Source organism: Parus major, chromosome 1 (assembly GCF_001522545.3).
Source record: "Parus major isolate Abel chromosome 1, Parus_major1.1, whole genome shotgun sequence".
NCBI lineage: Eukaryota > Metazoa > Chordata > Aves > Passeriformes > Paridae > Parus > Parus major.
The window spans coordinates 25,529,279-25,551,376 of record NC_031768.1 but is presented as its reverse complement, the minus strand read 5'-3'; the positions used below and the strand labels follow the sequence as shown (position 1 = coordinate 25,551,376).

At 37.1% G+C, this 22,098-nt stretch overlaps 1 protein-coding gene across 30 annotated transcripts in view; it reads right to left on the bottom strand.

Annotated features, from left to right (window-relative positions):
- LOC107202655 (cullin-4A) overlaps nucleotides 1–22,098 on the bottom strand; it is a 57,710-nt gene that overhangs the window by 34,851 nt on the left and 761 nt on the right. For 8 of the 30 annotated variants that reach the window (XR_004496501.1, XM_033513021.1, XM_033513027.1 and 5 more), the window contains exons 2-12: nucleotides 21,978–22,093; nucleotides 18,597–18,700; nucleotides 16,475–16,544; nucleotides 14,656–14,729; nucleotides 13,079–13,241; nucleotides 11,218–11,307; nucleotides 10,697–10,779; nucleotides 7,580–7,647; nucleotides 4,357–4,475; nucleotides 1,715–1,907; nucleotides 180–284 (exon numbers count right to left, since the gene is read on the bottom strand). Coding sequence is in view for 20 of the 30 variants with exons in the window: in XM_033513021.1 (XP_033368912.1) it covers nucleotides 180–284; nucleotides 1,715–1,907; nucleotides 4,357–4,475; nucleotides 7,580–7,647; nucleotides 10,697–10,779; nucleotides 11,218–11,307; nucleotides 13,079–13,241; nucleotides 14,656–14,729; nucleotides 16,475–16,544; nucleotides 18,597–18,700; nucleotides 21,978–22,093 (1,185 nt within the window). In the remaining 10 variants the exon portion in view is untranslated. The other 22 variants (XR_004496507.1, XR_004496508.1, XM_033512994.1 and 19 more) reach the window with 22 other exon arrangements.

The window sequence follows — 22,098 nt, the reverse complement described above, 5'->3', positions numbered from 1 at the left end:
CAATCCCTGGTCATTGTCAAAAATCTATGAAGACTGAAAGAACAAATAAACCTTCCTCATCTTTCATCACACTTCGAGCTGTGTCTGTGTAAATCATTTTGTATCTGACAGTGACACATCCCTGCTAGTAGCAAGTGGAACAGTTTTAATTGCATCAACAGTGAACTGCTGTTTCTTACCATGAATGAATCTAAATATGATCATGATTTTGTCAAGGATTCTTTCCAGCTCTTCATCTGTTGCTTCTTTATTACCAGCTCTTAACTTGGAATCCACATATTTTGCTACAAATAAATAAAATTAGGTAACAACTTAAAAATAGATCTAAAATAACCAACTTAAGCATCTCCTGCTTGATATGTTACTATGTGTTAAATACTACTAGACATTAAAATACAGGATAAGCGCTCAATTTTCTATTTTCCCTTTTCCCATCCCTATGTTCAGTGAAATGACAGAGCCCTACGATATTACTGGAATATTACTGGAGCCATACTATATCTAACAGAAAAGCACTGCAAAAAGGAATAGTCCAAGGCAAAAAATTAATACAGTATAATAATTAAAATGAGTACATTAGAAATTCCCACATTTTGTTTTATAGTCACACATTATTTGTTGAAAGACAATGTTTTGGAAGTGTACAATGTATATGGATGTATTTTATGAGAAACAGAAACAAACAACATAAAGAAGACTGTATTTTCGTAGACCTCTACTATGTCCCTCGCTCCTTAGTAGAAGCATATTAAAATTTAAATTCCAGTTAGTAGTTTCAGAATGCCAGAAATAAGGTTAAGCCTTGAGTTTAGCTAGGTATTTATTAAGCCACATTAGTATCCTTATACAACCTTCTGTGTAAGAAGAAAACCTTTGTGGGAGCTGGAACACCGTGATCCACAAATTACAACAGCTCCTGTCATGGCTTTAACCTGTATCACTATGCAATACAATCAATTGTGTACAGATTGCAATGTGCAATCTGTCCTACATAAAGTTGATTTTAGAAGGAAGACACAAAATAAGCCAAATAAAGGCAAAAGAATGTAAAGAGGGAAAACAAACAACCAAGAAGCAGGATCCTTCTCCTGGTATAAAATGCCACAGCTCCAGTTTTTCAGCAGGCAAAACTGTAAGGATAGCTTTTGCCAGATAAGGGATAAACTAAATAATAGTATTTTTAAAATATTTGTTATTATCTTTCCCCTTAATAAGCATGAGTTCTCCTGTCAGCGTAGTGGGTTTTTTTCCCCTCTATTAAAACTCCTTGTACCTGAAGGCTTTAAAATTGTTATCCCAACTTCAGCCTTCAAGGCAGACCGATGGGCTGTACTCACTCCTTTCTGAGAGATCCAGAACATCCACAGAACTCCTATACTATCACAATTAAATCCCCTTTACTTGCAACAGCTGCTCTTCCCCCTAACCATTTACTCCCGTGGCAGCCCCAGTGCTCCACTGAGCAGCTGTTAGCACCAGCCCCGTGCAAGCAGCAGAGCGCAGGGACAGGAGGGTGACATGCTCCACCAGGACCCCCTAACAGCACACCCAAGCTCTTGGGGCCCACCACACGCCCAGGTTAACCTTTGCCTCATCCCAAAACCAGTCTCCTAAAGCAGAATGCGACTGTACCGCTACTGCACTAGCACACTCAGCAGCATTATCATGCTTTCTAAAGATTTTTGAAATATTTCACAGAAAAATATTTGTGTACCTATCAATTCTGCAGGCTTATTTGGTCTCTTGTTGATAAATGTTTCAAAGGACTCCTTCATCAAGTTTATAAATTTTTCATTTTTCTGAAAGCACACTTCTATGATATGGTCCACTTTATCCTTAAAATCTAGTAGCTCTTGCACCATATCCTTGTCTTTTTCAGGATTAACCACTATTGTTGTCCCAAAGTTCTGTAAAACAAACACTTTTGATAGTAAAATACTTTAGAGTGCTACCTATCTCCCCCAACAGAATCATTTACCCTTATAAAATGTATCATTAGAAAAATTATTTTACAGAACTACTTATGACTGCAGGTTTTTAAAAAATGAGATGCATTGAAATTTAAAATAAAAACTAGACACACATTAATGGATTTCAAACATTAGTGTTTGATTTAAAAATTATTTACATTTAAGACAAAAGTAAAAAAATAATAAATACACAGTAGACATGACTATGATGTGCAAATTTACAGTGACATACAGAACTATGATTCATGTAAAATAAATTAAATGGAAATTGCCTCAGAAATGTTAAGCATAAAGGAAAACTTTGCACTGTTTTTATTAAACCCACTAAAGAGCTTAATTGATTAAACAGGTAGCAAAAATTTAACTGCTGCTCAGCCCTATTTTTCTTTCATCAAGGGCTCTAAACCAGAATGATCCTAGCTGACTTACAAGTAAACAAAACTTTCTCATGCACAAGAAGCAGACACAGATTTGATTTTCTCTTCCTGTCCCTACATTTATTATCTCAGAAATAGAACACCATTTGTCTAATGAACCAAAATACCCTGTAGGAGAGGATTTTCACCTAATGGACTATTTACATTCACTTAATAGCACTTTGATCAGTGCCCTGGACAGAACGATCAGTTCTCCAAGGTGAGAAAGAGGTACATCTGCACAGTAAAAGCAAAACAGTATTCAATTGGTATATTTTCACCAACTAAAGTATGTTAGCCAATGGTAAAAGAGATAGGGGGAAATCCCTCTCCAGCCTCAGAATTTCCACTGCATTATCTAATTAAGACACTGGCATCTTTCACGGAGATTTCTCTCAAGTACCATTTCAGAGTAAAGCTGAACACTATGCTCCCAAGATCCTTAGATTCAACACGTGTATCACAGAATCACAGAACAGTCTGGGCTGGAAGAGACCTCTGATGACCACCTAGTCCATCAGATCTTCCACTTGTCACAATTTCCCCTTCATTAATACTGCATTTGGGTGTCTCACAGTCTATCAGGTATATCCATAAATTGCAGGGCTATTCCCCCACTCTGTAAATGGCAAACCGAGATAAAGAAAGCTGAATGACAGCTCTGAAATCACAAAAAGGTGACAATGGAGCACAGACCCTTACCACAGTAACTTGGCTCACAAGATATATATTACAAGTTCTTGAAGCCTCTCTTTACTGCCATACAGAATGCTTGGAAGGAGATTTACTGACACTACAGAAAAGGTTTTCTAGGTTTTTGAGTATGTACAAAACCATCTTTAAGCCATAGGAGGTCTGATTCTGCAAGATATAGGGTATGATAAGCCAATTTAACAACTTGTTGCTGTGAAAGGAAAGGTTCCTTTCCTTATTTTTTACCCATATTGAACTCCTGCTTCTTTCCTTGGACCAGCACATGAACTTTTCTCTGAGTCTCTTTAGCTCACTAAACCTGGGATTAAACTTGCCCAGGTATTGTAATATAACAGGTCACAGGAGAGCCTATGGAGTGGCAGGCAGCACCTCTAGGATTAAGGGAGGAGCATGATCTGGGAGAAAGGAAGAAGAAAGATGATGCCACAGCACCACCATTCAATTGGACAACATCCTAAGGAGTAAACTCCACCTTGGTTCTGGGGGCAGAGGGTAACCATGTTCCATTCCATGCAGCACTGCTGGATCATGCTGAACTCCAGACATAGCTGTGCAGAAAAGGCACCTCTGTGATGTTGTGCACTTAGTCCTGAGGGTTGATGAACACATGGGCAATTCAGGGGAGAGCCATGACATCGGGAATTATCAACTCCAGGGAGGAAAAATCTTCTGTGAAGCTTTCCTGCCTTCATCTTGCAAGAGCACTAGAGTGCAAGCTCTCTGGGGCAGCATACTATATGGACATTATGCCTAACAAACCAAAGCATCTAAATGCAACTGATGGATTATTTTCAATAGGACCATTCCCTTCCCAACAGCTATAACACCCATCAACATTGTAGTAGGTTGGTTATGAGTAGCACTGCCTAAGCTGAAGAAGAATAGCAGCATCTGATATTTCACTGCTTTTGCAGGCATGTAAAAAGTTGAGTGTATTTGCAGCAAAACAGCACATAGCACAGTTCAGCATAGTCTAAACACATGTGCTTGTGGTTCTGTTTAAAAGCAATGCAACCAAAACCATCCTGTATAATATTCAAACCTATAAGGAAAGTAATTTCTAAGGAGAAATTTAAAACCAAAGCAGGTGTTGCTGTTACTTATCATGTGACTGTTACTGAGGCAGCAGCATTAACTTCCCTCCCCATATTTACTTAAAACAGAAGTTTGGTGATACACCTAAGTTATTTTTGACTTTGATAGAAGAAATTTGTAACAGCATAAACTTTTACATTAGTCATAGATCTTTGAAATACCTTGATGTATTCACTCCAGTGTTGCAAAAGGATCTGCTGTCCACCTTTTACCCGGCTGAATAGCTGGTATGTCTGGGTCAAATCTGGTATTCTATTTTCATCAAGCAGGCTATCAAGTCCTAAAAAAATTAAATTAGAAAAAAAGAAAATTTGAATACAGTTAGAAATATATTAGAGAATATATCTATTAGAGAATATACTAGTATTTCAACTGAAATACTTTCCCAACAAGGTGATGATCGTAAGCCTTTTGCAGAATAATTATGAAGAGCACTTGACTTCAAGGGTATAGTTTGATCAAGAACCTCTAAAGAAAACAAAAAGCTAAGTAAGCTGTCCTAAATTTAAAGTAATGATAAATACTTTACGAGGTTTTTTTCCTGTGGAGCACAGTGAGCCATGTTTTTAGATTAAGAACGTGCTGGGAACAGTCTACACTCCTACAAATGGAGTAACACAAGCTTACAAATTCCTTTCAAGCAACTTTTGCTTTGTCAACTCACCCCACGTGAGACTAAGCTTTGGGCTAACAAATTGTGAAGTCTAAGGAATATAACAAGCAAATAACTTCATACACATTTTTCCATTTGAGAATATGACAAATGTAGTTCCAGTGTAATCAGAAGTTCTTTGTCTGGTGTCAGTTACAGAGGCTTTAGTAATACCATAGCATATCATAAAAGATTTAAGATAATTTTTCTAAAAAAACAAAAAAGCTTGATTTTGCACAGGCTGACAATTCACACCATCAGTGTAGCTGACAGTGTACAACTGTCCTGTTTCACCAAATATTTTTCATTAATGCTAATTTTTAAATTATATTAAAAATTAATTTGCAATGACCAAATTATCCCACATTCTACTATATTCTTCAGCTCAAAAATACTTTCACTGTATATTTTAACTTATGTACACATTCAGAAAGGCAAGCATTGTTCCAGAATGATATCAGATAAATTTTGTCCGCTATTTTAAGATTTCCCAAACATCTGAGATATCAGAGGAATAGACATACTTTAAATGTAAGACAACAGACTACACAGCCTCGAATACAGTGTTTTAGTGCTCTCTTTTCATTGAGCATGGATTAAAATCCTGGAAATCAAAGAATCATAAAAAGGCTTGGATTGGAAGGGACCTTCAAGATCATCTTGTTCCAATTCCCTGCTGTGGGCAAGGACACCTTCTACCAGACATCTCCTTCCAACCTGGCCTTGAACACTTCCAGGGATGGGGTATCCACAGCTCTGGGCAACATGTTCCAGTGACTCACCACCCTCATAGCAGAAAATTTCTCTGAACATCTCATTTTTAGTTAAAACCATTCCCCCTTATCTATCACTATCTGCTTCCCTTCCCCCCCCCCCATTTTTATAAGCCCTCTTTAAGTACTGGAAAGTCACTGTGAGCATTCTCTTTTCCATGCTGAATAACCCACCTCTCTTAATTAAGAAACACCCATGCCATTCAAGCATTACCTCCTATTCATTTAAAGACACCAATACACTATCTGCTTTATTATAAACTAGATAATTAAATATAGCCTTCCCTCTTTCTCTAACATGACCTGTTTGACTGAAAAAATAATATTTAGTCACACATTTGACAAACAAAAAAGACATGCAGCAAAGTCCTCTGATAAAAGGTTTCACAGAGCTTCCAGAAAGCACTGCCATAGCCTTGGAAAAATCTACAGTACTCACAAAACCCCACCTCACCTCTAGGTATGATCCCAAATATCTAGTCAATAGCAGTTATACTAACATAAGGAAAAAAAGGTTTCTCATACAGACACTGCATTTCTAAGCTTTTTTCTCCTGTATCAAACTGACAACTTCACATTCCTTGATTTAATGAAGAAAACCTGCAAAATGCAGCATCTTCTAATTGAACAGAACACTAAGATACCATAAGCAAATTAAAATGTGTCCTAGATCAAATGAATACAGAAAACTAAGCAAGCCAAGCGATGACAGAAGCGTTTTTAATTATTTTTTCCAGTGAAGACACAGAATGCAAAAGCTGATCCAACAATACACGAGTCCTGAAGCACAGTAAAACCAGAAAGCTAGAAAAATGTAAAAATATCTTTATATTTATGTGGATGGCTCATACATATTATAAACCAAGAAAAAATTCAGGTTAAAACAAGACCACATACTTTCTGTTTAAGCCACTTGATAAACAAGCATTTCACTAGGAAAGTTACTTAATCATACTTGAATTAGAGAGCAAGCAAAATTGACATCCATCAGCAAAATATAATTATTCTTACTTTCTGCCTGTAAGTTTAATAATAGCTAGGATGAAGTGACTAAGCTTATTTCTATAAATGTACTGAAAATAGTGAAACAACCTATTCCTAGGGTAGTTGAGAGAAAACTGTGAGCATAAGTCATCTTTAAAAGGGACAAAGAAAGACACAGAAAAGGTATGTATAACATCAAAATGCTAAACATGGATATGATGGAGTTTGAAGATACCAGACTACCAGGGACATCTGTTTTGCAACATAAAAGAAAACAAAGATGTAAGGACAATTTGCAATAAGATCTAAAACTTTAAATACTGCAAAAGAAGAAAAAGATCTAAAAGATCAAGGAACACTGAACAAACTCAGAAATTCAGTAAAAAATGAGAGATTAAAATTTAAGAGGACCAAAGAAATGACAATTTGAACACACTAATGTCTGAATAAGGACTTCCTAAGAAGGCTGCAGTTCTCATCTGAAATTGCCAGACAAAAGGTAACATACAGACAAAAGTATATAAAAGCTCACTGCCTCGAATGCTGCCAGTGCCAGTAACTCACAATTTTTAAACCACAAATCATGAGAATATGTGAAACTATTGCACTTGAGCTGTGAGATTATCACATAAAAGAAGCTACAACAGTAATTGCAGCTCTCATTTAGAAGTTTATATAATTCTAGAAAAGCAGCAGTTCCAAAGGTTTAATTCCTAAGCCCACTACTGCAAGTCAAAGGAGATTTAGAGGCTTAGCAACCTTTACAAATATGGAATTAGATTTTAGACGTTTCTTTCCAAATACACCATTTACTTGTCACAGTAAGGGTAACAATCACAGGATTGGCTTTCTGTGTCTGTGGAAGTTTTTCTCATGGCTAATATACCTCTTAAAGTAAAAGCTGGGCAATTTATAGCTATTGCAGAAAATGAGAATCCATTGTTAATCAAAGATAACATTAATTTAAAAAAATACCTTTTTGCAAAATAGCTGATAAGTGTTCTCCTAGTAGCTGCTTCTCCACACAAGCAATCAGGGGCTTTCTGAATTAGGCAAGAAAAACATAAAGGAAGCATTAGAGTATAAAGGAGTTGCCTTCTGTCACAGTGTATTTGTGCATAGCTTACATTATAATGCAAAAAACCCCAACAATTTTCTGCTTAGAGGTTACTAATTAAGACAAAAACTATCACGTGATATAAGAAAGACAACAATAAACTATGTATGTAATTAAAAAATAATGATAAAATTAAATTCCTTACACAGTAGAAGGGAGAAGCTTACATTGCAAAAGCCAATACAAAAGCCTAACTGGGAAAAAGTCATATTGAATTCTGGAAACAAACAAGCAAACAAACCAAAACTTCCGAGGGTTTGAACTTCAAACCTAAACAATACACACTAGTTATGTTCAAAATTCAGCTAACTAAAATTTTCAGCTAATTGTGTTATGTGTGTACACAACCATAAATCGAGTTAGAGCCAAAAAACAGAAATCTGCAGAAACTTTTAAATTTGTATTTAGATATCCCCTACTTTTTACATTTATACATTCATTTTAGACAGGACTGGAAAATAGTGGGAAATTTTCCTTTATATCTTTCATTGACTGAAAGATTAAATAAATGCTTGAAGTAAAAAGGCATAATTAATTCCAATTTTTGAACGTCTACCCTGCTTATAATGGAACAACATAACAGCAACCATTTCTCTATGAGTAAAGTTTTATAAAACTGGTTCTCAGAACCTTAATCAAGATTTCCTGGGAGAGTGGTACTCAACTTGGATTGAAGGAAGCCTTTCCTGTACGAAGATACACTTTTGCTAAAACTAAAGTGACTCTTTGCTAACACACTCCTGAAACTGCCCATGGTGACATGCCTGACCTTCCATACAAAACACCAGGTTAGGTCCTTCATTTGGAAAGGTTCAGAGAAGGAAGCAGGAATGATCCAAATATGCAGCAGCAGCTACAAGAGAGACAACTGTACATGTCAAGACTCTTCTTTCTGGGAAGGAGATGACTTAGGGATACCATTAACAGGCAGGAAAGGGATGAAGGGAACTGACCACTTTTCTTTTCAATGGGTTCATCAGCAATGGTACTGGGTACCAGACTTTAAAGGAAGCACTTTATCACCTGGTGGCTGTGCACTTTATCACCTGTGGAACACTTTGCCTGGCACAGACAGAAAAGCTGATGTGAATACCCATGAGAGACTGCAAGTATTTCACAGATACAAAGACATGAACCACAGCAGGTTCAGAAAATACACTGAGCTGAAAACAGGCAGACACCAGTAGAGTACCAGGGCATCACATACACTTCCTCTATTTGTTCCCTTCAGTGGTTGTAAGTGAATATGAAATACTGTTTAGACAGACCCATGTTTCTAACACACATGGCCATTTTTATGGTACTTTCCATATTCCCTGCCACTTCCAACTACTGCTATCTGTACTTACTGGCTGTTTCCAAGAGTTGGGGTTGTATGAAATACATCCCTTGCTCTGGAAGACCTATTCTGAGCGCAGGAGAAGGGACAATTTGTCTGCTTCAGGCTAAAAGGCAAAGCACCACATCCTAGCAAGCAAACAAAATGAATATTTATCTTGGCTAAGGAAGGAGCCAGAAGGCACCTTCTGTATGACCTCAAAGCCATGTACCTTGGTCATCTACTGACTGACAAGGAGACACATTTATCTGGGCAACTGTCCAGAAGAGCATGTACTGCTGGCCTGAGAGAGTCCCTGTGTGGGCTGCAACAACACACTTCCCAGGTGTTGTATGAAGTATTTGGAATGGCTTTTCACATGATGCTTTTGTGTTTGAAGTACCATTTCCATCTCAAGATCAAGCCAGTCACAACTAAACAGCATCCTTTCTGCTGTTCTCATGCACACACAGAGAAACAAGTATGGCCTCAGGAAAACTCAAGTGCTCTAATTTTAACTGCTGTTTCTTAATGCAAGGGAAGGTAACTAGTGTGAAGCCTTCTAAAAGTAGGTTTCTAAGCCTTTAACTAAGGGTGAGATTCAACACAAGTACTTGATGTCTATCTAGACTGAAAATGTAATGGTATCAATCTTTTTTAACCTAAACAGTAAATAAATACATATATTTGCTGTAACTTTATAAACAGAAATAGTTCCATATATTTCACTATGAGTGATTCCACTAGAAAAAGCTGATCACCCTGCAATCAGCATTTATAGGAAGATGATCCAAGTTCAAATATGTGCCATGACACACAACACACATACGTGTGTATATATATATATATATATATATATAAAATGTCTGAAGAAAATAGTGAGTTAAAAGGTAAACTTTTATTCAGTTATCCTTTTGACACCAAACAAAATGCCAATAAATCCTCCAGAAGACTAAAACCCAATAAATGTAATGTCACATTCTCAACTAAAGGAAAAAAGCAACAGCTTCTTACAGGACAAATTATATATGGATTTATGTAGTGTATCAGTTCCTGCAGGAATGTGTTAACCCAACAAAACACAAAGTATTACTTAAAACCCAAGTGAAAAAAGGACAAGCTACCTCATACAGTACATGGGCAGCAGCTGATGTACTGCTAAGCTCACACCTTGGACTGTTTACAAATGATACTCATGTCCTCTGCCCTTCTGGGTTTTTTCAGGCTTTGTTTGAGTTTTTGTTTGTTTTGTTTGTGGTTTTGCTTGTTTGATTGGGTTTTCTAATGAGTCCTTCCTTCCCTCAAGGGATTTGTGGTTAAAGATGTTATCAAGTACATGAATGGCTAAAATCAGCTGCTATTTTGAAAAGGGAAAATTGAGTTCTTATGCAATGTTTTTTTTAAGCTGCAATATACAGAATTAGTATTTCCGAACAAATTTCTTATTTCTTACTGAAAATATCCTTTTATTTTAAAGAAGTAACTTTGGATAAAACTGAAGTCTTTTAAAAAACAAGCTATTTCACAAGCACTCTCAACAAGATAATATCTGTAAGATAATGAAGAAATTATCTCAGTGTTTCTACAACCAGAGATAATTATACTGATTTATGAAGAATGCTTGACTTACAGTAAAAATGATAAAATTTGTACTCACTGTGTGCTGTGATCTAAATATGTTATTACTCTGTCTCCTTCTTCTTCCAAACGTTTATTAACATGGTGAAGGTATTCTGGGACCTAATAAGACAAGAGAACAACCAGTTCAACTATAAAGGTATGAAAGGCAGCTAATCTTGTTCCATGACAATTAAACTACATTTTAAAGAGAACATTAGTTGGAAAGGACTATTCCACCAGAACATTGTTATGTACTATATCATCTGTATTTTTATTAATCAACGTTATTTCATATTAAACATATTATAGTTGGTAATGTGACTTTAGCTACAAAAACATCACTGGGTTACCACACAATTGTATCTATCAAGTTCCATGACAACCTAGGGTCTGCTCTCCCTGTTGATACAATACCATGCTCCGTATCAAAACACATGGACACCTGTGTGCCAGTAAATTCCACTGGACATTAACACACCATGACACTACCAAAGTTCTCATGTAATCCCAGAGTTGATAAAACTAATATAAAAGCAATCATCCACCACATCCACCTACCTCTCTTTCCTGCATTAATCTTTGGCCTTCTGCAGCATATAAACAATTAGTCTCTTCCAGAAACCTCTGTTCAAATGATTCCTTGTAAACCTGCTCAAGAAATAAATTTAGTTACTTACATTAAGCTCACAGTAATGGTAGCTGTAATGTATTTTGTTTGTCAAGCATAAGAGGACAAGTAAAATTTTAAGGATATACACAGCTGTGAGGAATGTCAGTGTAACATTGTGTTAAACTCTCTGCTTGCCCACTGGTTTCAGAAAGACTGAGCTCAGAACTGACTTCCCAGAGCAGCAATGGTTTGTTTCAGTCATCAGTACTTGAACAAGTCTAGATTAACAATCTGTTTAATTCTGGTTAAGGCACACAGCCCAACACCAGTACCCAACATCACAGCATAGCAACATCCAATCCACCCAAGGATCTAAACTCCCACTGATATTTCTGTGGCAAGAAACCTCTTCCAGCTAGGGAAACATTGGCACAAAACAGGTAATTCTCATCAGTAAAATATTAATATGCTCAGTAACACATCTTCAGATCTGCCAGGCTTCTCTCAGTTGCCCAGGAAAAATGAATTCTATCAAGTAAGGTGAACTCTTTCTACAGAGAACAAATAAGGTGAGTAAAAAAGAGCACCAATAACAATCAGAGACATTAAAAAACTTCTGCATAATGACTAACAGTTTATCATAGAAAGGAAATAAGTCAGAAAGAACAGCTACGTAAAGGTAAAGTTGTAACAGTCTGAAGAACTAGGGATTAACACATAAACAGAGGGACAGTGAAAAGAAAAAGGGAAAATTCCATGAGTGTGGTAGAAGAATAGAAGAATAGAAGAAAGTACTTCTCCCAAAACACAGAGCTATAAACCTCATTATATTCCGATTACTTTTTGTCTTAAGGACGCCTAGTTGAAAGTTCGCTGGCCAATGCAGGGGGGTTTGAGCTAGATGATCTTTAAGGCTCCTTCCAACCCAAACCATTCTATTATTGTATCACTTTCAAAAGGTTAGGGTTTTTTTCAATGGCTTCTCTCTTGAACAGACTAATTTTTCTGGGATGATAGAGTAAGCTACAGATTAAAGTCAAGAGGATTAACATGAAAGACAGAAAAACAGGTAAACTGCCTAACCAGAAAGGACTTTTTTATGTAGTCTGCCTCTTCAAACTCTTTCAAACCTCCAGCCAATTTTGTAATGCTGTACTGCCACTTTGAAATGGAGTAGCCTCACAAGGTTTTAGGAACAGAAGGAGAGAAAGTTTTCATTGTACATCACAGTAGGCTGCAACATTAACTCAAGGACAACCTATGTGGATTAACAGAAGCACAGCATTTGTCAATCTCCTTGGTTACTTACTATCTCTGCTCATTCCAATAAGTTGCAGCTTGACATGATCTATCTGAAAACCTTGGCCTTAATATGGCATCCCATTCTATCCTCAGCACTTCTATGAAGTTGCCAGTAGTGATGTTTTTGTGATACAGACCCAAGATCTGGACTCCAAAAAGTGATACTTTTTACAGTGACAGAGCAAGTTTTCCTGTTCCTACATTTAACTGGCACTAGGATGAGACAATGAGTGATTCAGACAGACAAAATAATGCACATACTACAAGACCTGTATCTATTAAGATCTGAGGGCATTACTTTTGCTAAGGAAAACAGGCAAAGAGGTCTCATTAAAAACAGTACAAGACAGTACATGGGGTAAAGACAAGGCAATCACATCAATGTATTAGCTAGATTTTACACACATTTACTAGATGAACAGAATAATTTTTGTATAAAACATGACTTAGGTAGCCCACACTGTGTTTCTAAACAAAGCTGTTACTAGTGAATTTGGCTGTACCCACCTGCAGATCTGAGAGCATGCTCAACAAACTCCGCAGCAAACTCCTGTCCACAGCTTCACCATTTCGTTCTCGTTCAATTAGCAGGAGAATTCCATCAATAGTCTTGGTTTGAACTTGCTTGTCACTAATGATATGGTTTCTAAATAACTCTAGACCCATATCCCTATGTAAATATTGAAAATTAGTCAACACTGATGATTATTTTGAAAAATTATACATAGGCTTAAAATTTATACAGTGTATATATATATTATATGCAAAAAGAATATATTAATGGTGTTTATGCTCTTTTTGACACTGTCCTCTAACAAAATCATAACATGAATTACTCTAAAAATACCAGATCACATGCTACCACAGGCATACACTTCAGTGAAAAACTCTTAGCAGCCTGTGCAACTTTCACATAATAGACTGTAAGTTTCCCTGCTTATTAAAAAAAAAAATAAAAAAAAAAATCTGATCATATACCTTAACATAAGATTCCCTGGGCCAGACTTTCTACGTGTAATTTTTAAGTTTTGCTCAAAAGCATGAATTCTTTGTATCTTTAGGGTCTTATCACCTCAATTAGATTCTTGTTCTTGTTCAATTCTTAGATTCTGAGATGATGAGGAATAGTGCCTCTATGCCTTGAAGCAGCTAACTGTTAAATATTGAAAACTGAGCAATCTTAGATAAAGCTTGTTACCTCCCACTTCTTCACATGCATCAGGGTTTCAATAAAAGGAATTTTCCCAGTGGGAGAAAAATAAGACAAAGTATGAACAGACCTCATTGACAATGTTTAGTAAAAGGAAGCCCAACACAAAGAGTTAGAGGAAAACTGCTGAAGCTGGGAACAAAACATACCAGGCTCTTCAGACAGCCTGAGGAACTCACAAGAGCACAGCATCCAGCTAGGCAGGGAAAAGACATGCTCTTACTTCAGTACTTTATCTACTTTCCTTTTTACGGGTGGGGGGAAAGGACTGGGGGCAGGTAGGGAGGGGGTGCTTTAGATGAAGGAGTAACAATACCAGAAATTTTTGGCAAAGCTTGTGTTTGTTTGCTCAGGCAATAATTTACAATGCCCCTCAGGGGGGATGCTTCAAAGCAGAATGCCCAAAGATGTGACTATGGAGGGTTGAAAGTACAAAAGCATCGTCAAGTGACCAGAGCTGGAAAGATAACCTGCACCTTGTCAATGTATCTGACTTAGTTAAAAAAACAGGGCAAGAAGTTGAATGTTGGTCAAAACCAGGAGCACCTACAGTAATGCTGGGGTGCTGCTAAGGTGGGAGGCAGCAGTCAAGAGGAGATTCCCACAGACCCAGCCTCATCCAGGCTCTGACAACTACAGCTATACATATGCCTTGACTTTTAAGCCCATTTTCACAGACCTTTTACTCCCACTTGACAGTGAATATTCCTGGGGAAGGAGGACATGACACATGCATTTCCACAAACGGTCACAAAATTTTAGAGATCTACTATATAGCTCAAATATAACGTAAAAAAATTTATTTTCAATCTTTGCAAATGTAATAGCATGCCAACACTCTAAAGATTATAGGAATACTTACATGGATACCTACCATATAGAAGGAAGCACTGAATTCTGAAGCACATATGTACGATCCAAAAATAAGAAAATGCTTCTTATCATGATCTGAAATATATAAAGAAAATGTTTTTCTCTTCACCTCCATGTGATATTTTAAATTTTAAAACAACTTCTGAAAAACCACATCACAGACACACACCTCATTTACTGATGTAGGTATTTTAAACTTTTATGGTAACTTGTACAACCAGAGATATGCAATTTATTGAAGTTAATACAATTACTTGGTGGTATTCCCAAGTACATCCTAGACAGCTTTTAAATTCATAGCCTTTAACTAAATAGCTTTATTAGCCTGTTAGGAGTTTTATACCACTGATACACATAAGCTACTCAAACAGCACCCCTAATACAGCCATTAAACACCCTGAAAGAGCATGCTCCCATGCTTTTTGCTATAAAACAAACAAATAAAGAAACAAAGGTTTAAGCTGAGACAGTAATAAGCTGTGCAATAGAGCTTTCCATAATAAAAGTGAGCTGCCAAAATTCATAAGAAAAATAGAGATACATTAAATACAACAGTAGAAAGAGGGTATAAAAATATATTATCTCTTCTTCAAATTAAAAAAGAGGGAGAAGGAGGTGGTTTCGTAGATTACTAGACTTTTACATTCAAAAATCCATTTTTAACTTTGCTCATAAGAAGGCTGCCTGACTCAACTCCCAGTTTAGCATTAGCATAACTCCGGATGTCAGTAACTCACCCCCAGGCCAGATAGAGATTTCTATTCCCAGCTGTCCACCTACACCTTCCCCAAGAGATTTCATTGCCTCTGAAGCAATTCTCAAGCCGACATAGCTTTTGGCCAAGCATATTAAAGTAAAACAGCAGCAAGGTTGATTTTTTTTTTTTTTCTTATATAGCACAAGTGCTAACCCAGCACATGGGCAAGAAAGCCACTTGCTACAGTTGTTGCTTCAAAGAAGAAAAAAAATGCTTAGAAGTAATTAAAGCAAACTGTGATCACAGTAAAAACCCATTTATGAAAACACAGGTTCATGCTAACTACATTTTTAAGGCAGTATCTTCAACTCTGTTTTCATCAGACTTCTGAATTCAAGTAGTTTCCCTAACACCTTCCATTTTTAACTCAGATAAAAATCACATACCTGTGCCCAAACCTCACAGGAAAGTAAAGAACAGTGGATTCGAGGAATGTAAATAGAAATTCAAACATATAGGGCATCTGCAGCCAAAGCTAAGTGACAATGGAATTAAAACTCATTGTAAAAAAAATGGGTTTGGAATTATAGTGATGCCTTCTGGAAGGCACAGTTTTCATTGAGTGTTTTCATAGTGTTTCAGAGAGGACTTCTCTCTGTAACATAAATCTTTGTGGAGGTAGAAGACAAAGTCAAATAGAAAGCAAGTTTCAGTTCTTTATCCTCTCTGTTTCTTAGCTCTATGTTCAGGATAATCACCTCTGCTTTGGAAAAAAAAAAAAATCACAAGTTAACCTAGCTCTTGGAGCTATCTAAAAGCAAAGACTGAACAGCAAACAACTTCAGCGTTTCTTGGTTAGTTTTTCTTTCCACCCAAAGCAAAAGAGGTGCCAATATATTTCTGAGTGATGCTCAAATCTCACATGAACCTATAAAAGTCAGAGTTAAGAGAACCTACATTTCAACAACAAAAGCTCCCTCAGCCAGCAAAGGGCGAAGTGAAAAGCAGTGCTGAAAGTTGGAGGAGGAGGTGCAGTGAAGGCCCAAGTTAAAACTGTAACAAACTCATTTTAGCCAGATTTCACACCTCAAGGATATGTACTCTGAACAAACATTCAACTTACCATTTGTCTGCAATGATCTTGCCAGCATTTATTTATCTTCTTTAAAAATAAAAGACTATCCAGAGAATCTGTACAGCATCCATTAAGGAAAACTAGTTTGCCAGTATCTTTAGAGGCCAGATTCTGGAGATGATCTTTGCCAGCCATTAGGCAAAGCTGCTCCATGGATATTCCAATGCTACTGTGCCTGCCAGGGATAAACCGTTAATTGCAGAGCTGCCCAGCACAGTGGCTGGCAGCTCTCCAGAAGGCCTCCCTGTGTTTTTAAGGAATAACACTCACAGCTCTTCAGTAATACCATCTAGTGGCTGTACTGTGTAACCTTAATACAGATTTAAACAAGAAATCCCACCAGCGTCAAACACACGTTTGTCACCAACTCAGGTGAGAGGGATGGAGAGGTTATTTTGTTCATTTAATGAGTTCACACTGTGCACAACAGGAATGACCCTAATCTCTTAAAAGCAGTTACAGTTCTAAATAATCCTCAACAAATCCAAATACCACTCTTTTCATATACATCTCCAGGTCACCCTAAGTAATCTACAGAGTTTTCTTCATTACACAACAGATCCAACTGTTATTTACAAATAACAGAATCCTGTGTCTCACAAGCAAATCTAAATGAGGATTTACCTTCCTCTCTCATACATTATCATTTCCAGCTCATTCTGGCCAAATCTGACTTATCTGATCTCACACCCTTGGGACACAAAGGATATATTTACACCTGTAAAATATCAAATTTTCAATTCTCCAATCCACCATCACCCTTGTCAAGGGGGCAAGATGAAAGTAAAGTTTGAAAACACTAGCTTTAAAACATTTTTTTTTAATACATCATCTGAAGTTTGAAAAAGCAGGAATGCAAAAGATGGCTGTATACTGCTTTAAAGAAGACTAAGATTTGGTTTTCAAAGACCAGGTATGTTAAAGACTACTGTACTAATGTGCTATGTAGAAGCCAGATGCCATAAATGGGATTCAAAAAAACACCCCAAAAAACCCAAAACCACACAGCCCAAAACCATATTGGTGCTACATACAGTTAAAAACCCCAAATTATTCTAAGTGTAGGCACCTACCTGGGGAGTGCAGTGAACCAAGAAACTGAAGAGTTACAATCCAAAGCACATTTAAAGCATTCACCTGGAAAAGAGGTTCATTCTGGGCCCTGGCCCCCTGTTTCTTTCTACTTTACCCTAACTTTTCTACTTTATCCTATCATTTTCTGCTAGAGTTGGGAAACAATGCCAGCAGCCACAGTGCTGTAGTATCTGTTAAACCTGGCACTCTCCATCCATCATCTGGTGGGTAAGGCATTTTCAGGAATATGGGGACAGGAAGGTGGACAAAGACTATTCATCTGCTGCTCTAGCAAATGCAACCCCATGGTTACTACATAAAAGACACCTATGATATAAAGCACCTTCTCAGCATGCAAAGCTTGATTAGATTCAGAAAACAGGGCTGGCTACAGCTAGGTGTCCACAGATCTACAGGCAATTCTGTGACCCATTCAGCCAGAAAAGTCCAGCAATGTAACTTCAGTAATCCATAGGGAAATCCACCATAAAACTTCATCCATTTATGCATCCCAAGACAGCCAAATGATCTCCTGAACTTAGAGGTCTCTTCCAAGAACCTCCCATGGTACACATAAGATACATGAAGGCTCGTTGAATGCCTCTGTGATGTATCACTCCTGACCAGTAGTTATTTTTGGTCAAACAGGTGCACTATGTTTGAAAATTCTTTTACTGTTGTTGACAATCACTGTGATTTAAGGTATTGCTTCTGTAAGCATCACAACTATTCAACTGCCCCAGAAATTCAATTTTTGCTGAGAAATCTCACAGTGGTATTGACATTTTCTAGATTTAGTGTAAAATTTGCATCCCTATTAAAATGATAAATACATTCTTATTAGCATGCTACATGTCAATACACAAAAACTGTTCACTCAGATGACTAAAGTTGCCTTTGACTGATTTAAAAATATGTAAACAGTCAAAGAACCTCTTTAACACATTGACTGGTGCAATTTTTTCAAAGTCTTGTTTTAAAAAATAATGATTTAAACTAACCATTCTAACCACTTCTGTGAATGACAAAAGGATATTCTCTAAACTGAAGGATTTGTGCTTTCACGTGTTCTTCACAGACTTGTCGCAGCTGTTTGTACAGTGTAGCAGAAACTTTGTAGGAACAGAGATTTTCAACAGCCTAAAAACCAAGAAAGGATTATGAATGAGACAAAAAAAAGAACTTAAATTTTTTTCTGTCTGTGTAATTACTGACTGACAAAGGAAAAAAAAAAAAATCAGCGCTATATGTTCAAGCTGTGCACAAAACCAAAACATCAAAACAAAGTTACGCAGAAAAATTAAGACTTCAGGAGTCTTTTCTGATTTTGGTCCCCTCTTCTGCTAGATTTTGTCTCTCAAACAAGATCCACCACCACGATCTGGGTCATATTTCAGATGTGCTCTTAAACACTACCAGAATTCTGCCTCCTTCAATACTGCTCATCAGTAGAACTCCTCCTGAGGGTCCATTTCATGCATTCTTCAATATGCACTCAAGTGCCTTTTTGGGGCAGGAACACAATCATACCAAATACTTTATTTTCTTCATAACTTTAAGGTAGACATTTCAACCAGTCTTTCTAAATGGTAAATGAGTATAGCTACTTTCCTGTCTTTTTATCAGCTTATTTCTTCCCAAGTATTTCCACTGATTCACACACTCATGCTAAGGTAGATAAACTGAGGGGAAAAAATAATTAAGAAAAATCCCATACTATAACATAACCCTCAAAAAAACTCCCACATTAATCATTACATAAAGACTTGAACTGATTTATTGGGAGCTCATAGGATTTAGTTGAGTATTTATCCTTAGTTAACTAAGGAGGCCAATTCTGCCCAAAACCAAACGTTCTAGAGGCTGCTATATTAATATCAACTGCCCTTATATTATGAGGCAATACTGCACAGAACACTGCCAAGGATTTAAAGCACTATGTCACCTGAGCAACTAAACTGACCCAAGAATGTTTTCCTCTGCTCCAGAGGATTCTAACCCACCTAATCTAAATTTATTTAAATGCACATAAAAATGGCCTCCACAATTTTGATACACTAAATCATACAAGAAAATAAAATTATAACACTGCCTACAATATGTTTTTCATCTGGTCTTAAGGTAAGCAAAATGATAACTTGCAACAAGCAGTACTCAGACAATCACTTTGCAGACAGTGTTATAGCCACTCCTATCTACCCATCCCAATATAAGTCAGGACTCTTATCTTTTCCTTCACTTCTCTCCTGTCTTTCCTTTGCTACTACACTGTCCTGTTCTATGTCCTCCAGAAGGGCAGTGCTGCCCCACTTCACATTATTTAGGACCTTGCTGAAAAGGTAATTTTCTTTTTCCATTATTTTTATCACTCACTCCTCATTTGGCAATTCTTTGTACTGCCCCACTTTCTCTATCCCATCAAGTATAAGCCACTTCTATCACAATCTGTGCAATTTACCACCAATCCCAGACATCATTTCTATTTTAGTCACAAAAAAATTGGCTGCCACCCTCCCATTGCTCACTGACTAAATTTCTGCCAAGCACCTTCAAGCCTGATTCCATGCTGCCTCTAATGCCTGGAAAGGAGTATCCTTCAGGCTTCCCACACAGCTTCATCATTGTTCTTCAGTTTCTTCTGAGCCACTGTGCCAAATTAAATAAATAAATCAGAAGGTTCAGCTGTAGGCTGGTACACCAGCTCGCTGAGTGCACTGAACTCTAGCAGGCCTTTCACTTCCTCCCATAATGTCAGAAAAAGACTCAAAAAAAAAAAAACCGCTGAAAAGGCCTGATGGCACCCAGAGATATTTTCCCCTGTGAATGACTTGATGCTCACCAACAGGCAGTTAAAATGATCTGTAAATACAGATCAGGTTTCCAATGGATGCTGAACCTCATCTTTTATTCCTCTGGCAGGAGAGTAAGTACCTGTCTATGCACAGGCACACTGAGCACCACCACCCACTGTGCAGAAATATTCCTGATTTTGCTGCATTACAGATTATTCAACCAGCCTTACAAGGCTTTTACAATTAAGCAGGCAAAAAGAAAAAGTAAGAACTACAGTTTACCCTTCACAGTTTATCTGTAATCTCTCTCTTCTTCTCAAGCATGTACCCTAGTGATTTCATACCCATATGACTATAATATCATTTCTAAGCCTCTGAAAACAAATTAGGTAACACTAATAGCATCTGTGGGCTGGTTTTATTTTATTTTATTTTTTTGCTAGACAGGAAAAAGCAGGGTTTTTAAAATGCTGAATTTGAAACAATAAAATGCATTATGTCATTCAAGCTCTGCAAACCTGCAAGTATTACTAGATAAATATACTACAGTCAAGTTTTCTATTTAAATAGAATAATTACATTAAGTCAATATACCTTTACATAATCAGCCATTTTAGACCCATATATTACATACCCTAACTAAAGAGACAAGTATAGTCAGTTCTGAAATCCATCCCAATTTTCTTGAACAGGGACACAGTACATACTACTGGCCTTCTCCTTTCTCACAGTCTCCCCTTTGCACCTCAGCTAAACATTTAGAAAATTTTAGGTGTGTATAATAATGTTTTCCAAACAGGCCAGTCCTGTTGATCGATGGCAAGGACATCAATCTGCAGATCAAACACCTCAACCCACAGAAAACTCATAACTAACTTATGCTATGTAGCACAGTTCAGTGCATCAGTCATTTTTTATAACATGATCACTAAAAAGCTACTACTTCAGTTAAATACCTCAAGATACATACATCTAAAATAACATAGACCTAAACCACATATAATTGGAGAAAATAGAAAGAAATGGCTTGGGAGTCCACCGCTCTTCTACCCTCCCTAGCCCCTGCCCCAATAGTCCCAGTGTTGTAGAAATGTTTTTTCACCACTTGAACAGAAAAACCCAAGATCCTGATTGTTCTGAAAATGCAATAGTAACCTGAAATGTGGGTAAAGTGACAGCTTGTTGCCTGTTCAATCAGGATTCCTTTTTAATTCCCCAAAAGGTATAGAAGTGTAATATTATAATCTAATAATATCAAACATTTCAACATTACTATTTACAAGAGACCACAGCATGTACAAAGATCATAACAAAATATATATCTTCATAACCCTGTTAGAATAACATCCTGTTTTCAGCATGTTGAGTGGGCAAAGTATTGAAGATCCTAAGACTTAGCTCTCACCCTGCCCAGGAGTAGCATTCTATGCCTCCCAACATAAATTGCTCTTTCATGGGCCCAGATCCTGGTAGCTCTCCAAGGAACTGATACACAGCAACTGACTAGAAATAGAGTATGTAGTGAAGTATTCAATCAGATTTTAACAAATCAAAATACATTATCTTGAATGTGTGCCAAAGCAGTTTATTTGCTAAAAACGAAACCAAAACCTTATGTTGCTTACCTGGTAGAGTTCTTCAAGGTTGTATTTAATAGAAATGCTACTCTGTATTGCTCCCACCGCTTCATGAAGTTTCTGCCAGGTGTCCTGAGTATAATTATCTGGTAATTTGGGTCTTTCTGTG